The 18,261-nt window shown below is 38.0% G+C and overlaps 1 protein-coding gene across 1 annotated transcript in view; it reads left to right on the forward strand.

Annotated features, from left to right (window-relative positions):
* Positions 1-17,407, forward strand: part of LOC308644477 (olfactory receptor 14C36-like) — a gene marked incomplete at both ends in the record, with an annotated part of 38,535 nt that extends 21,128 nt beyond the window's left edge. The window contains one exon of the mRNA XM_081285664.1: positions 16,938-17,407. Coding sequence (XP_081141790.1) covers positions 16,938-17,407 — 470 coding nt within the window. The remainder of the gene's footprint in view (positions 1-16,937) is intronic.
* Between the last annotated feature and the right edge of the window lie 854 nt (positions 17,408-18,261).

The raw sequence follows: 18,261 nt of genomic DNA on the forward strand, positions 1-18,261 counted from the left end.
TCTTTGGTCTTATTTGAGAGAAGACATATATCATAAGGAAATAGGTAAAGAGGACATCAGGGCTACACAAGCCTAAAGTGAATGAACATTAAAAAAACAGAATAATATTATACATGTAGAAATATGTGAAAGGACACATTTTGTATTAATAGAAAGTGAAATGCATGTCAGCATTCAAAACATTTTTTTTTTCTTTCAGGGACTGTGGTATAGCTCTGTAGATTAAGTGTTTGCCTTACATGCACAAGGCCCTTGGTTCAATCCCCAGCACCACTATAAACAAAACAAAACAAACAAACAAACCAAAACCCCTTTTAAAAATGCAGTTATAATACACAGAAGTTCTGAAATATTAGTATGAGGATTAAGAGTGGTATATGGACAACCAGATTTCTACATACAGAATAGCACTGAAAACTCCCAGCACTTCCTTGATGTACCAACTCAAATGTGTTAAAGACTTTAACATAAGGCTGAATTCTGCATTACAGCACAGGGAATCCCACTCTCACAGCTCTACCTCCCAGTACTGGAAGTACAAGGAAGAAAAGAAAAAGGAAAAGGAACTTTTATCAGAAAAGAAAAAGGAATCAAAGTCATCCCAAACAAAAAGGAAGATATAAAATGATTTCTGTTTGTGGATAACATAATTTATATGTAGAACATTTCAAAGGCACCACAAAGATTTAGAACTAATAAATAAATTAAGGAAAGTGCATGATACAAAATCAACATACCATGGTAGAATGAGATGGACATCATTACCCTAGGTACATGTATGAAGACATGAATGGTGTGACTTTATGTACCATCAAAGAAATGAAGAATTGTGCTCCATTTGTGGACTATGAACTGATATGCATTCTGCTGTTATGTGTAAAAATTTAGAACATATTAATTAATTAAATTTAAAAATCTAGAAAAAAATCAGCATACAAAATTCAGTAGTACTTCTCTGCACAAATAATTACCTAGGAGAAAAGGAAATCAAGAGAATAACCGCACTTCTGATTGCATAAAAATAACTCTATAATTCAATTAAGCAAGAAGTGAATGATTTATACACTCAAAACTAAGCATTGGTGAAAAAAAGTAAAGAAGAAATAAATAAATGGAAATATATCATATGATCATGGATATTATATGGAATTTATATGGTTAAAATATCCAAGCTACCTGAATAAATGTAGATTTGATGGAGTCTTTATTAAATCTCAGAAACATTCTTCACACAAAAAATGGAAAAAAAATTATGGAGACACAAAAATTTGAAATGTTCATAGAGACGCTGAGAAAGAAAAACAAATTTGGAGGCATTACACTTTCTAATTTAAGATATTTTTACAAAGCCATAGCAATCTACAGTACAACACAGGCACAAAAATAGAAACCTAAATAAATGGAACAGAGTAGAGAGCTAAGAAATAAGCCAAATATATGTGGTCAGGTAGAAAAAAATTTCAACAAGGGCACCAAGAAGACACATTGTGAAAGAGGAGTCTCTTCCAGACATTGCTGAGGAAAAAAGGAATACCCACAGTGAAAGAATGACACTGTCCTCTTTTCTTACATCACATGTATAATCATCTTGAAATGCATCAGTGACATAAAACTAAGGCCTGAAACTATCAAACTTCTGGAGAGGAGCTTAAGGGAAAATATTTTCAACACTGGTCTTCATGGTGAGATTTTTGAATTGCAGGCCTGGAAAGTTGCAGATATCCTTCACTCAGAGCAAGCACTTCTAACCCCTCTGGGTATAGTTAGAGGGCCACACAGGACAGAAGCACAATAATGAGCAAAACACAGAGACAAGCAAAGGCTGGAATAATGAGGGAAAGTTTTAGAATCTGGTAAATGAAGTTTTTGAAGGATACTCATGAGACTCATTAAGCTAAGGAGATGGCAGATAACCTCTGGGAGCTCATCTTCAGAGTTCTGCCTATTGAGCATCCCCCCCACACACACACACATGAACCCTGGTGCACCTAGCAGGCAACACCCAGAGGAATCTGATGTAAGCCTCAGGTGTCTGATGCAGGCAGTATCTTTGGAGAAATTAAGTGGCCAAAAGAACTGAGAAAATTAGTGCCCCAAAGCATGTTGCAAGAGCAATGTGCCAAGAAAGAAGAGAGAGTACTGAAGATGTTGGGCTAATTGTGCTGCCAGAGGGAGAACTCAGCTCCTGGCATGAAGAGGCAGCACTTCACATGCTTCTGTGAGAGAATTCTGCTTACCTTAACATGATTTTTTTTCAAATCATGTGAAACTAAAACTTTGATAGTTTGATCTTTTAGAAAGATGTTTTTGATTGGCAAATCTTCCCTTTGAAAAATTAAACTAGAGAGATGACTTATTAGATAATTCTAGAAAACATTTCAAGAGTTTAAAGCAATCTTTCTCAAACTCTTTTGAAGAACTGAAGAGAAAGTAGCCCTCCCAAAATTCATTCTGAGAGGGCAATCATTACCCTGAAACCACAAGGAAGGACATAACAAGAAAATAAAAATTAAAGAGCCATATCCCCAAGGAACTAGTAATACAAAAATCCTGGAAAAAATAAAGCAAATTGAATTGGACAGCACATTTTTAAAAAGTCATACTCCTGAGCCAGTGGGCTTTATAAATTGGATGCAAGGGTGGTTCAACTTACATCAATCAATCAGTGTAATACATCAAATTAACCAAATGAAGTACAAATTACATGATCAATGGAGAGACTGAAATCAGTGCATCTAAGATCAGGAATAAGGCAAGGTACCCTCTCTCAGCACTACTGCTCAACAGAACACTCGGACATTCCATTCTATCCAGAGGACAGAGATATGAAGAAGCAGCAGGAGACATTCAGACACATTAGCACGTTTACAACTTCACATATTTATCATTATTTTTTTATGTCTGTGGTGAGAAAATTTAGGATCTGCCTTCTGCAGCCATCAAGTATATAATGCCCTGGAGTGCAATTTTCATGCTGGGCAGTAGCTGACCAGAAGTTATTTACCCCAGCCAACCTCACTCCATTTATGTTCCACTTAATTCTGTGGGCTCAAAATTTCCAGAGTTCACATTCTAAGAGCTTTATTATGATTATCATTTTGTTTGTAGTACACATATTCCTCCTATATACCTGAAATATATATATTTATATATATATATTATTTATATATATTAAATATATATATATGTATATCATCATACAAAGTAAATGTAAACAAATTTTGTTGTTTCATTATACCTCTATAATATGGAAATAAATACCACTCTGAATATTCTTTTTAATAGAACTCTTTGTTTTTCTTTATTTCTGCTTATTGAACCCAGGGAATTTAACTAAACTATGTTCATAGCTATTTTAATTTTTTAACTTGAGGCATGGTCTTTCTACATTGCCCAGGCTGGCTTAGAACTTGAGATTCTTCTGCCTTGGACTCCTTGTGATGAATCCAGCCTAATTCCATGTTAAGATTGGGAGCCATCTCATCACAAAGTCATGAAAAGTTAATTTTTGTTTTACTATAAATTACTGCAATTTCTAAACTTATGTGGAATTTCTGCCTGTGCCTTGAACTCACCCATGCCTGGCTTTCCCTGACCAGATAACAACCCTCTTTGAAACATCAGTGGTACCTCATAAATTCTGATGTTGGGATCTAAACTTATTCCCTACCTTTAAATGTTAAGCCATGTAGATCATTAACTTTCTATCTTCTTTTGTATTATGCTTGTGAAAATCCTGTTATGTGTAAGTTCTCACAACCCACCTTTGAAACTTTTTGTGCTATAAAACTGTGTTCCTAGAGAACTAGGGTGCTACTTTCTAGCCAGGGTTTTTGGGAGAGATAGTCCTGGCCACTTCCTGTATATACAAAGATAAGCTTGCTTTAATTTGATTCACAATTTGAATTGATGGTCTTTTCTTTGCATCATGGTTTAACACTGGGTCCCTGGGATTATAGGTGTACACCACCAAACCAGGCCTCAACTACACCCTCAAAGAGAAACAAACTATTGTAACTCCTCACAGTTGATATGTTCTCTAATGAAACTGCAAATGCTGAATTAGGAAATACTGTCTCTTTGCTCTCATGAGAAATGCAGTTAGGCCCCAACAACCCTGATCAAAACTGATCACAGCCTTTTCACAAACCACACAGACCTTGTTCTGGGAACAGAGGTATTATTCAATGCACCCTGTGGGTTCATTCAACAGCACTGAGATCATCACCATCAACACTGTGACACAAGCCACTCAAAGCTCCTCACACATGTGTATTCTCCTAGTAAGATATTTCAGAACTCAAGGCTTGTCAGGTACACTGGACAGCACCTAACACCTCACCTAGGTGGCATTTTGAACAGCAAAGCACCAAGAGCAGAATAATGACAGCATTGAGACAGGACCTTGACAGAGAAAAGGACATTAGTGTATGAACTGAGAGCCCAAACAAGAAGGCAGAGTCTTGCTCCATCCTTCCTAAACTAGGAGTGTGCACTGCGGGGTAACTCAGATAGTTCACTGTTCTTGCATTTAGGAGTGGTCCTTAAGGGCTGCAAGTACAGAGTCTGGAGTCACATTTGTGGGAAAATCACAATGAGCAAGCTCACAAACGCAGAATCTGAGGAGAAGAAAATTCACCTGTATGTGGTCTGATTTAAAGGAATCTGATAAATAAAATTACGAATCTATGACAGGAAATTGTCTCAAATGAACTAACAGGATAAATTAGGGAAATTACATACACCACAAATGTGCCATTAAAAATTCACCTTTAATTTAAAAATAAATAAAACAGAGATTGAAATAAAAAAAGAATTTATACAGCACAGTATTTTACATGTAAAGTACCCTAAAACTCACCAAAACATCTGTTAGAACTAACAGCTAATTTAAAGAAGTTGGAGGATACAAAATCAACACTCAAATTTTATCATTTGCACTAACAATGACTAATCAAAAATGGAAACCAAGAAAGTGATTTCACTGAATTTTGTATTGTTATAGTTAAAGCGTCGTCCCAGGTTTTCATGAACTGACTTCCAGACCACTCACATATAATCGAATCAAGGCTTTATTGCAGCACACCTGTGGCGGCTGACCAGAACATAAAGTTGTTCCCCTGATCAGCCCCGAACAATTGCAAGGGCACTCCTTATAAGCCTGAAAACTGCAAAAGGGATATTTGGGGGATCTAGCCAATGCAAGCAAGCCAGATTACAATTGCAAGGGCACTCCTTATATGCCTGAAAACTGCAAAAGGGATGTTTGTGGGGTCTAGCCAATGTAAGCAAGCCAGGTTACAATTGCAAGGGCACTCCTTATAAGCCTGAAAACTGCAAAAGGGATGTTCGGGGGGTCTAGCCAAAGCAAGCAAGCCAGGTTACAGAAGCAGGACAGTGCAGTCAAGCAGAGGGAAGCCTAACCAATCACAGTTAGCCCAGTCACCCAAGTTACAGAAACAGAGCCCCGTTACCCTAGTTACAGAAACAATGCCCCATTAGGTAGTTCCGTGTTCTTAAAGGTTTCTATAGAAAAAGGAAAGGAACATCTTGCTCCAGTCATGACTCTTCTACTTGGAATGGTTGTTTTACAGGATGAAGTCATAAAACAAAATGGAGTCACATTTGCTCCTACTACCACATTCCCCACTGGTTTTAGTAGGTTTGATGTCAATCTTGCACATCATTAGGCCTCAGGTTTTTGTTTTTGTTTTTGTTTTTTTGTTGTTGTTGTTGTTTTTTCATCCTTCTGTGTCTAAGGGACTATACTGGGCTCCCAAGACCATAAGCCTGACCTCACCTACATTCTTTTGTATATGGTTTAGGAGGGTTTTTAAGAAGCTGGGTCCTAATCCCAATCAGGAGAAGGACTAGGGGCCCAACTATGGCTGAAATGATGGTAGTCAACCAAGGGGACCATGAGAATAGGTTTTGAAACCAATTGCCTGAAGTTTCTAGTGCTTCATCTCTTTCCTTTAACCTGTTTCTCACAAGCGCCAAACTGTTCTTTATTATCCCAGAATGGTTTGCAGAGAAACAGGTTTCTCCTGGAGCCATACAAAGTCCTCCTTGTTTTAGAAAGAGACAATCTAGACCTCATCTGTTTTGTAAGACTATTTCTGTCAGAGAATCTAGTGAAACCTTTACTTTGGAGATTGACCGTTCTAGTTTTTTTCTAAATTTATATCTATTTGATGGCTGAAGGACTTCCCAAACCAGCCAGGAGGGGAACTAAAATAGGGGCATGTCAGACAGTCTATGTTGATAAATCAGTGGGCCCTGGCCTTTTAATAAGTCCAGGTGTTCTGTTCCTTTTACTCCATCAAAATAGTAGGTTATATAGTTCAGAGTTATTGACAGTTTGGAGATATAGGCAGGGAGTTCAAAGTGGGACCTGGGAAACACAATTTTTGGTGAATGGGGAGTTGTCCCACTTATAAGTTGGGTTGTGGAAGCAAGTGTCTCTTTATGGGAGATCACCCAGGGTGATCTTGGGAATGGTTTCCCAGGTACATCTTCCTGAGCTAGATATATTGGCGAATATTTATGTTGACCATAATTTTTCCTCTAATATTAGGGACCTCCAACTGCCGTAAAGGAAAAGGGCGATGACCGTTCTTGCTACTTCCAGCTGAAAGGGGGTGATGTGCAGTGGGCAAGCAATTTGGAGTCCCTTTTTAGAAACTGAGTGGGTCAAGGAGTCCATGGTAAAAGTATGGTTCAGGAAGAACAGGATGTAAAGTCACCTGGGGTGGGCTCTTCTATGAGGGAAACAAAAAGACATGAGTGCTGAAATAAAATTAATACAAAATAGCAGTTGTAGCATCTGGAACCTGTCCATGAATATCATGAAAATGACAGAAATTAATAATTGTTTACCAGGAGGTGGAAGACCTGAGAAATTGTCCCCATTACAAGGCCTAACAAAGCCTAATAAGGCACTTTTTTTAGGGAACATAAATCTTTAACATTGTCAGAATTATCAGGAATGTAGACACAACATTTAGTTAAACTAGTTAATGTCATCTGATTTTTGTAAAAATACATTTTGGCATGACCTCTGTGTTCAATAAAGATCCTTTTGTTACTTAGGGCTAGATAATTTTATTAATAAACATTGATTACATCTACCTATGTAGGAAGTTAGGAAGATCTGTAGGCCTTAAACTGAATAAAATGTTTATTGGTAGTTATCAGGCATTTTTGCCTAAGAGTTTTTCTTCTGTTGTTTCCAGTCTTACTTATTTTGGGGGGATGCCAACACTAGTGTACATTTTAAGTTACATTATAATAACTGCTGTTTTTTTTTAAATGTCCAGGAATGACTGTGCTTTGGTTTTAACTGTTTTTGCTAGGTGTTTAAGACCAAGCTGGTCACACTGACCTTGTTCCTATCTATTGGTAAGAGTCAGCTGAGTATCCTCGGAGCACATTCTTGGGGAACATGTGAGTAGCATTTTAGCTCTGTTAATGTCATCTGCATTAGGATGGGTCAAGGTGTTGCTGACCATATGGCTTCCCTTGGAAGCATCAGGCATGTCTCCTTTTTCAATGACCCTCCTCTTTTGCAGCATGGACACTCATTGGCTTTCTCTTCTCCAGTGATCTCATTAATCTCTCTTTTCAGGAGGTAATGTGGCCCGGAGTTGCAAAGCTTTCCCCCTGTCCTGGGTTCAGCCTGACTCAGAGGGCAAGAGCCAAATATTGGTTTATTTGGCCCATTTATTTTAACCTTAATATTTAAATTTGGTCTTAAACATCCAGCAAGTCAGTTTTACCAGTTTTAAAGTAAGAATGTTGAGCTTTAACTTTAATGTTTATAACTTTAAAGTTAATTTTTACAAAGCACAATATCCTTATTTTATTTATTAATTTATGTAATGCTGGAGATCTGCCTGAAGGCAGAAGATGACACCTTAGCATCTACTGTGATCCAATCACTGTACACCAACAAGGCAGCTTGCAGATTCAGAAACCACATTAGATTTTGGCTATAAAAATTTTCTCTTGCCAGGTCCTCCTCTCTTCTCTCCTTTTTCTCTCATTTTCCCTGTCTCTCATTTTTTCTTTTTCCTTCTCTCTCTCTCTCTCTCTCTCTCTCTCTCTCTCTCTCTCTCTCCTGTCTCTCTCTCTCTCTTTTGCACTTTTTCTCTCTCTCTCTCTTTGTGTGTTAATCAGACATTGTCACAGTAAAGGTCTCTTGGTTGCTCTGAGTGTTGTGGTCACTTTTTTTGGTCATAATGAAAATACAAAGTGAAATTAATGATAGTAAAAACTTATTTAGCTTGTATATAATTTTGAACCTTGGCTGAGTTATACATTATATTTTCTATTTGAGATCACAGTAATCTTTGTAATAAAATTAATTTTTGAATATAACTTTAAATTAACTGAAATCTGGCCTACTTTGAAGTTATTCTGACATGTTGTAAGGTGGGAGGCAGAGCCTTATCTCAGGTAAGGCAGGGCTCTTCACAATCTTAGGTAAAGTGTTTTAGTTCTAAAGCTGATCTTTGTCTCTCTTTTTAGATATCATTTTGTAAAGTTTACTTATATTGTTTTCTGACTCTGTATGAATGTTATCTAGCACAATATGACATATATTTGAAACATTAATTAAGAAAAGGCTAAGAGCCCTTAACATTTTTTTTCCATGTAGAAAAGTGGCAAAATGTTTTATAATATTAATTTTTAAACAGATCAGGCTTTCATTATCTTTTAAAATACCTTTAAATTTTTATATATTTGTGTAAAAGTTAACATAAGATTTGGTTATAAAACATCAAATAATATAAATAAATCCCCAATAAAATCTATTATCCTTATAAGTTTAAATTACCATTACAATTTTAGTTTGAAGAATACCAGCTTGATAAAATGTTCCTTTAAACCTTTTACCTTATAGACTTATTTACCTGAAAGATATGAACACATTTAATCCATAAAGAAGAGTAATGTACCACACTTTCATTGATGTTTTATATTAACCAAGGTTAGTTTTTTAAAGGAAAATCTAGACTTTGTAATGTAGGACAATACTTTAAAATAACATTTGCTGTTTAGCCACAGATGTAAAAACCTTAGTCTCTCCAAGATTACTTGTTCCAGGGGATAAAACTTAACAGACATAATGTAATTAATATTTTTAGAAGTTTTTGTCATTTTAACATATAAATATATCAGTACATTAATATTTGTCCTTAGAAAACAACCTTGAATAGTTTTAACTATTTGTGTTACATATATAACCAACTTAGTTACATATAAACCTTTTAATATTTGTCTTTTATTTATAGATGTTTATATAACTTAATTAGACCCTTTTGTTGTTTACTTAAATGTATTATAATTATATTTTATCACATAAAGACTTTTTTATCTGGAAAAGTTTTTTATTAAATATATTTTTATATTTAGAACTTTAAAAATAATTTATTAACCCGTTGATCCTTTTTTTGTTTATACCTTGAAATAATAACCCTTATAAATTTTTGAATTTAGATAAATTAATCCATATTAATAAGATGAAATATTTATTATTTACAATACTTTAAATGAAATACAGTTGAAACCTCTTGACTCCTTGTATGTAGATTTATACCTGTTAGGACTTTGTAATTTAGAGTAACCTTGTTTTTATAATTTCCATTTTTTTTTTTTTAGTTTACCAATTTATGAAAACACCAACATTGTTTAAGTATTTTACCTTATGGAATTTAAGGAGTTAAGAGTACTTGATATTATATTTAACAGTCAGCATTTTAACTTTGTAAACCAATTAGATGTCTCTAACAAACACATCCATGATTAATTTTATATACGTTTAGATGAAATTACGAGTCTTTTTTTTTAAAAAACAAGGTATCAGACAATTGCATTGAATAGTATTAGTAATCTTTTTTTTGTTGTTGTTGAATAAAAATCCTAGAGACAATGACATCAGACACTTTATAGACATTAACATTTTAACAGCTATTTAACCATCTAGAAACAAAGCTGTGTATTAGTAACTTTAAAGATATTTGTACTTTTATTTCTTTATTTTCCCAATTTGAATTGAACCTTTTAAATTATATTAACCAAAAGTATTTGGATCCATTTTTTAAAATTTTAATTAATGAGCTCATTTGTATCAAATATATAGACATGGCAATGCATGCAGACAGACAGTACACTGGTGCACTCACACAAAGCAAACAGAAAAACAAAAGCCTTGTAGTTTATTTTTTTAAAACCTATTAGATTCAGAGTTAACCCTTGTAAATTGGCCTTAGAATAAAGCAGAGTGTAATCAGAAAAACATATTAACTTAAGCATATTGGATCAAAATTATGAGTTTAACAAACATAGAATTTTAAAAGTTTTCTGACCTTTTCCCTGAGGTGTTCCTGTTCATGAAAGCTGAAAAAAGTTGAGGGAACATAGAAAAATGAAGGGGGCTTATTTCTCCCTGGAGGAACTTCCCAAAGATGCAGCTTAATTGGTCTCCTTGGGAGAGTCACCCAGGTTGGGGTCCCATTTTAAACTGTTTTTTTCTGGTTTCTTGGATAGCGACCACCAACTTTTAGCCTGACATTGAAAAATCTTTGGACTATTTTTTAATAGTTGGGAGTTATTCATGCTTGAAAATACTGAGAGACAAAAGCCAAATTTTCTAGACAAAATTATGTTTTATTGTTATACAATTTAGGAATAATAATTTTATAAAACACTTTAGTTTTAATCTGTCCTCTATAGGAACTGACATGATTTACCCAGTTGGCCAGCTGGCCCAGTTCCTAAATGAAGGCAATCTCTAGAATGTCTTTTTCTTCTTACCTTTAGCTTTTACTTTTGACAAATCTTTTAGTCCTGCTGGCAGCACTTTACATTTTAATGCAAGCTGTAGTGAGCACAGTTAAAACCTTTTAACCATTTTTTTTTCATTAGAAACAAACTGAGGTAGAAATTAACATGGAACACAAAGAGAACAAACAAAAACAAACCAACAGATAAAGTCCTAAAAATTGTTAAGAAAACAAGTTAAAGGGGTCCAGGTAGAGAGCTCTGTAGCACTTCCTTGTCTCATGATGTGGTGGAGTGAAGGAGTCCTGATGATAGAAGAGCGGTTATGGGAACAAGAAAAGGGCCCATGCACAAAAGAAAAATGGCCGGCCAAAAAAAAAGGGGGGGGGATGAATGACAAACAGCAAGAAGACGCTGGAGAAATGACAAACAGCAGAACAGACACAGGACAAGCAATAATCGCTGAGGTCACCTAGAGAGACCTCTAATGGGGCAGAGACCCCACAAACAGAATAAATGGATGATGAACTGACACTGGACAAATGACAAACAGCAGAAGACACTGGAGAAATGACAAACAGCAGAACAGACACAGGACAAGCAACAATTGCGGAGGTCACACAGGGAGACCTCTAATGGGGTAGAGACCATGTCTCGTCTTACCCCCAGACAGATGAGGCCCAGGAGGGAGGCCTCCAGTGGGACAGAGACAACCTCTCATCTCATCCTGTCCCCAGAAAGATGAGGCCTCCCAGGGAGGCCTCCAGTGGGCCCCAGATAGAGACAGATGAGGTCACACAGGGAGACCTCCAGGGAGACAGTGACAATGTCTCATCCTGTCCTGGGGAAGGGGTAAGCGACTGCATCCAATCTGATCTGCACCCCCCCAGCCCCAGAAGAGTCAACTCACCAGAACTGACAGCCAGCAGGAGGCTTTTCAGAGTGTCCTAGGACTTGTTGGATTTACCCTCGGAGTGAGGCTGAGGAACATCTCTCAGGAGCTCCCCTCTACTCCTGGCCTAGGTCCAAAGGCCCATCATTGGAGGCAAATTTGGTGTGAGGGTAGGGAAGAAATGGATCCAGGGTGAGCCCTCAAATGTTATGGTTAAAGCTTCGTCCCAGGGTTTTATGAACTGACTTCCAGACCACTCATGTATAATCGAATCAAACCTTTATTGAAGCACACCCGTGGTGGCTGACCAGAACATAAAGCTGTTCCCCTGATCAGCCCAGAACAATTGCAAGGGCACTCCTTAGAAGCCTGAAAACCACAAAAGGGATGTTTGGGGGGTCTAGCCAATGCAAGCAAGCCAGGTTACAGAAGCGGGACAGTGCAGTCAAGCAGAGGGAAGCCTAACCAATCACAGTTAGCCCAGTACCCCAGTTACAGAAACAATGCCCCATTATGTAGTTCCGTGTTCTTAACGGTTTCTATAGCAAAAGGAAAAGAACATCTTGCTCCAGTCATGACTCTTCTACTTGGCATAGTTGTTTTACAGCATGAAGTCATAAAACAAAAGGGAGTCACATTTGCTCCTACTACCACAGTATCAAAAAATATAAAATACATTTAATCAAAAGCTTATAGATTCTTACATGAAAATATAACAAAAATAATGTCAAAATAAAAAAAATATGATAAGTAAGCAGAATGATGTTTTGTGTCTAGCATAAGAAGTCTTAATATTATTAAAAATATAGATCTTTAAATGTTCTATAGCTTCAATGCAATCATTGTCAAAAATTTTAGCCTTCTTTTCCTTTCAGAAAAAAAGTATTGTAAAATTTATTTAGAATGAAGCTGTGCTGAAAAGCTAAAAATAGTCTTGAAAAGAACTGACCAAAATTAAAGGCCTCACACTCTGTTTTCCAAGACAGGACCTTGACAGAGAAGAGGACACTAGGTTATAAATTGAGTGTATAATTGAGGTTCTGGAATTGGCTGAATTGTTTAGACCTAAAGTTACCAATTCTCCTACTGGTACTATGGAGAGTACTGATAATCCTTGGTGTGAATGGTTTAAAGAGATTTGTGAAGTAAATGAATTTGATGTACCCAATTTGCCAGTTGTAAAAATCAAGGCGTGGGGCTGGGGATGTGGCTCAAGTGGTAGCGTCCTCATCTGGCATGCGAGGGGCACGGGGTTCGATCCTCAGCGCCACATAAAAATAAAGATGTTGTGTCAACCAAAAACTAAAAAATAAATATTAAAAATTTCTCTCTCTCTCTCTCTCTCTCTAAAAAAAAATCAAGGTGTTCAGTGACTCTATATGTGATACCTTTGAACAGTTCTGAAAACCTAAGAAATATGATGATGTAGATTGGTTGATTCTGGCTTCCCTGGGCGAACTAAGAAGAAGAATTATCATCTCAAAAATTCAGTTTCTTAGCTGCAGTCATGTGTAAATGATCTGAAAGCTGCTAAGTGTTTTCTGAAGGAGACTCTCTGTCTTGTAGTCATAGGGCTGAGGTTGCTGAAAACCAAACACAAACCCTAATCCTGCAATTGGCTGAATTAAGCAGAAGTTTAACTCTCAGCCTTGGAAGGTGTCTGCAGTTAAAGTGAGGGCACTGCTTGGAAAAGAATGGGACCCTGCAAATTTAGATGGTGATATATGGGAGGAGGCTGAAGTGGCTGGGGTTACTCATCTCCCATACTCTGATGGGTTTACTTTACCAGAAGTTGTTGAGCCCCCACTTTAGCCATGACTGAGACATCCCTACCCACACCCTGTGTGGCATTGGTTTCTCCACCCTTACTGGAGGGAACTAGACCTGCTTTGCTTCTGGAAACAGTAAAAACCTTCTGTGATTTAGTTGCTCAGCATGAAGATATTCATACTCCTTAGGACCCACATTCACCACCCACTTTTGCCTCATGGCCTATAACTGGATCCAAATCTAAGCAGCCCCTAGAGGTGAGGTACAGAGTGTGACCCCCAAGGAGGTACCCCACGCTCTGAAGGAACTTCTTGGGTTTTCTAATTCATACAAGTAGGGGTCTGGGGAACATGTGTGGGAATGGATTATAAGAGTGTGGGATAATGGTGGGAGGAACATAAACTTTGGTCAGGATGAGTCTATTGATATTGGCCCATTAAGCAGAGATTCTAGATTTAATGTAATAGCTTGCATTGTTTAAAAGGGTACTATTATTTTGTTTGGATGATCAGCTGATGTATGTGTCCAAAGATGACCTACTATAAATGATCTGGAAATGACTGACATCCTTGTATTGGCATCAGATCAATATTGGCATTGGAATAACCATTTTAGGTCAGGAGCCATTTTATCTAGAGGTTCCAAAGTTCTGATTCTGAGGCAATGCTGCTTAACTTTCCATAAGAACATGTACCTATGTTGTGATGGAAAAAACGTGAGAGTTAAGCAGTCCAAGGGGAGAAATAAAGAATGTCCACATGCTTCTGCCCTAGTCAATGCTTTATTTACTCAAATCACTCAATAAAATTTTTCTCTATAGGTTCTTAATCAAGAAAACCACAACTCTTAATGCTAAGCACACCAATAGACATAATCAATTCAGAACAAACAGTTCTAGATTAATTCTAAGCACTGCAAACACACTTAATCATGACAGGCTCATGACAGATATTCCCTCTGCATGCTAAGCTCAGATGTCAGATCAAAAGTCTCCAGCCTTAGGTTTTAAGTCCAGGAGATGCACACTCTCTCAGACCATGGTGATCAGGTCAGGAACCAAGGCAGGCTTCTCTTGGGATGGTGCTGATAGTCGGTGGAGAAAATGAAGGAGAGGGTCATAGGGGAGAAGTTGTGGCTCTCAGTAGGTTCAAGATGTTGCAGTAGAGTCTGAGAGTGGCGAGGAAAATGCAGAGGATCAGCAAATGGTGAAAAGTTTTGGGATGTCTGTCCAGGTCCTCATCACGCTCTCAGAGTGAGGGCATCAGCTGACTGAATATCTGTTCATTTGCTCCATTATTTATACCAAATTTTAGGGCTTTTGACTCCCCTTTAATGCCACCAGGGCCTCTCAGTGACATCACTTACCCTGGGTTAGAACATCTGGTCGGTGGTCAGAGCCTGAACTTTTCATCTTTCCCTCTTATTAAGCGAGGACAGCCTGCCAGAGGCTTCACTCTGAGTTTGTCAGGGTGGAGGAAGTGACTTGTTGGTGCCTGAGGGACACACTGCAGGGCTCCATAGGTGTGCCTGGTGAGACTGCAAGTTTCAAACTGGAGTTTTTAAAATGGAGTTGCTTAGACTCAGACCTGAGGCCATCCTCACAGCCTGCAAAAGGATCAACCCCAATCCATCTTGGAAGACAACTCCTACATAGCATATGAAATTCTTCTTGTGGGCTGTAAAGCTGCTCTGTGAATGCAGACAGGCTGCTATTCTCCTCAGAGGAACAACCTTGTTGGTGTGCTACTGACAATAAATCTCTTGTGTGAGATTCCAGTGAGAGGCATGTTCTTTAGACTTTGTGTCAACTCTGCAAATATCCTTTCTCCTTGTTTTTTCTATTGATGAGGGAATTCAGAGTCTCAAAGAGATTGGAATGCTGGAGGGGATCAGTCATGTGCCACCTTCTCCTCCATACCTGAGCAGTTCAGAACATGTGTGCTTCACCAAAAGTATAAGAAACACATTTATGAGGGGAGCACCAGCATCCCTGAAGGGCTCTGTCATTGCTCTTCTCTGCATGCCAGTCTTTACTGTGGGAGCTGGGGTCAATCAATGGAAGACTTCAATGTGATGGGCATGATTGAATCTCAGGTAGAAAGAGGTCAAGTGGCCTTCTTCGTGACAAAGTGCCTCTTTGGTGACAAAGATGGTGTGGTAATAGTTATCATAATGGGCAGCAAACGGTAAGAAATGAACACAATGGCCTGACACTCGTGATCTCTGGTGTTGGATAATTAATCATGGTGTTTCTAGAAGCCAAATAAATGGGAAACCCACCAAATTCTTACTTGACTTATATTAACAGAAAATTTCCAGGACAAATTGTACAAAAGTCTGCCCCAAATCATAACACCATAGAATCACAGCTCCTCAATCACTTCCCAATTTTGAGACAATTTACAGATCTAGAACCCGTTGAATGAAGGTGAGGACAGGTCCCATTGAGGGAGGACCTGGGTACAATATCAAAAATCTTTATTGTTAATCTTTCTCCCATCCTTCCCCAAAGGGACCTAAGTCCTTTTACCAGAGTAACTGTACACTGGGGAAAAGGCAATGATCAGACTTTTGTGGACAACTAGACACACTCTCTGAACTGATATTGATTCTGGGAGGTCCGAAACGTCATTATACCCTTCCAGTAAGTATAGGGGCTTATGGAGGTCAGGTGATTAGTGAAGTTTTGGCCAAGGTCCAACTCACAGTGGGTCCAGTGGGCCCCCCAATATATCCTGTAGTTATTTCTGAGTTTCAAAACATATAATCAGAATAGATAGACTTCACACTTTGGAAATCTCACACATTGGTTCTGTAATCTGTGGAGTGAGGGCTATTATGATGGGAAAGTCTAAAGGGAAGACTCTGGAATTGCCTATACCTGGGAAAACAGTGAATCAACAGCAATAGCGCATCCCTGGAGGGATTGTAGAGATTTATGCCAACATCAAGGACTTGAAGGATGCAGGGGTGGTGATTCCCATGACAGCCCCATTTAACTCTCCTATCTGGTCTGAGCAGAAGACAGATGGTTCTTGGAGAATGGAAGTTTATTATCATAAGATTATTCAGGTGGTGACTCCTGGTACTTGGTATGTGGCTATTGATTTGGCAAATGCTTTTTTTTTCCTATCCAGAAACAATTTGCTCTCAACTGACAAGGCCAGCAGTGTACCTTCATTGTCCTTCCTCAGAGGTACAAAAACTTTCCAGGTTCTGTCAATTTTGGACATGTGCTTTATTTCCATCACTGTCCCCAATGCCTTTGTCAACTCTCTCACTATCAACTGGGTCATTTCAGTGACTGGTTGTGCAACACAGATCTTCTTGGTCCTTTTTTGTGCATACGTAGAGATTTTGATTCTCTCTATCATGGCCTGGGTCCGCTATGTGGCTATCTGCCAGCCCCTCCAGTACCCCCTCATCATGAACCCTCAATTTTGTGTCCGCATGACCCTGGCTTCCCTTCTCAGTGGTCTGCTGTATGCAGGGGTGCACACTGGGAACACATTCCGGCTGTCTTTCTGCCAGTCAAACGTGGTACACCAGTTCTTCTGTGACATCCCCTCTCTGCTGAGGCTCTCCTGCTCTGACATCACCAGCAACATGGTCCTTCTTCTTGTCTCTGTTGTGGTCATTTGCGGTGGCTGCTTCCTTTTTATTGCCCTGTCATACATTCACATATTTTCTGCTGTGCTGAAATTTCCCACCAGAGCTCCAGGGAAGGCCTTCTCCACCTGCACACCTCACATCCTCGTGGTGTCCGTCTTCATCAGTTCTGGCTCAGGTGTGTACCTGAGGTCCTCAGCAACCTCTGACACCCTCCAGGACATGGTTCTCTCTGCCTTTTACACCATGATTCCTCCCTTCCTGAATCCTCTTATCTACAGTCTCAGGAATAAACAGGTAAAGGAAGCTGTGAGCAGAGTAATTCAAAGACAGTTATTGTCAGGGAAATAATAAAGATAACATTTCAACATCATGCTAATTTCATTGATCTTGGTTCTTAATTAGATACAATACTCTTCATATTTATGCTTTACAAGTTACATTGTCTACCTTTCTATTACCTTATTAGAAGCTGAGTTATTTCATAAGCTATTTTTCTGTGTCTTACCATATCATTTCCATGAACCTATTATAGAAGGTGTAATTTCATCAATGCATCTTTTAATGATTAAATATAATTCAATATATTTGCTGAAATCATTTGTGGTTATGTATTTTAAAGAATTATCCCATATGTCAATTACCTATATCAAATTCTGACACCAACGAAAACTCTAGGAGAGAATTTATTCTAATATAATTTGCTCTTATTCCAAACAATGTAGAACCTACTTGTAAACACTGTAATACATAATTTGTCAATTTATTTAGTCATAAAATATATAAAAAATCAAATCCTAAAGAAATTGTAGCCAAAATGTAAAGAATTTTTTTTTGTATGTTCAAACAGCAACTCTTTATTCCCAAACTCTCACTGGCACTCTACACACACTTCCCGGGAATCCACTCCCTCTACCGGGCTCCATGCACCAATTCTCAAAATGTAAATAATTTAACAGTAATATTTTTCTCCATCTGTACCAGGCATAAGAAGAGACTCCTTTCTGTGAAGTAAAGAGAGGGCAATGGTTAATGCACCCTGTGTCCCAACAATCACATCTTTCCACAGGGAACAGAAGCCTGTGATTCTTTGGACATGACAGGGGCCAGTCTTTGATTATGTCCATGAATTGATGTCAGTTTTCTGATGGTTTGTCTTCCACATGTCTTACTCCTGTAGTGTTGTGCTAATGACTTAGTCCTAA

Source organism: Spermophilus citellus, assembly GCF_964194105.1.
Source record: "Spermophilus citellus genome assembly, chromosome: 1".
Classification (NCBI taxonomy): Eukaryota; Metazoa; Chordata; class Mammalia; order Rodentia; family Sciuridae; genus Spermophilus; species Spermophilus citellus.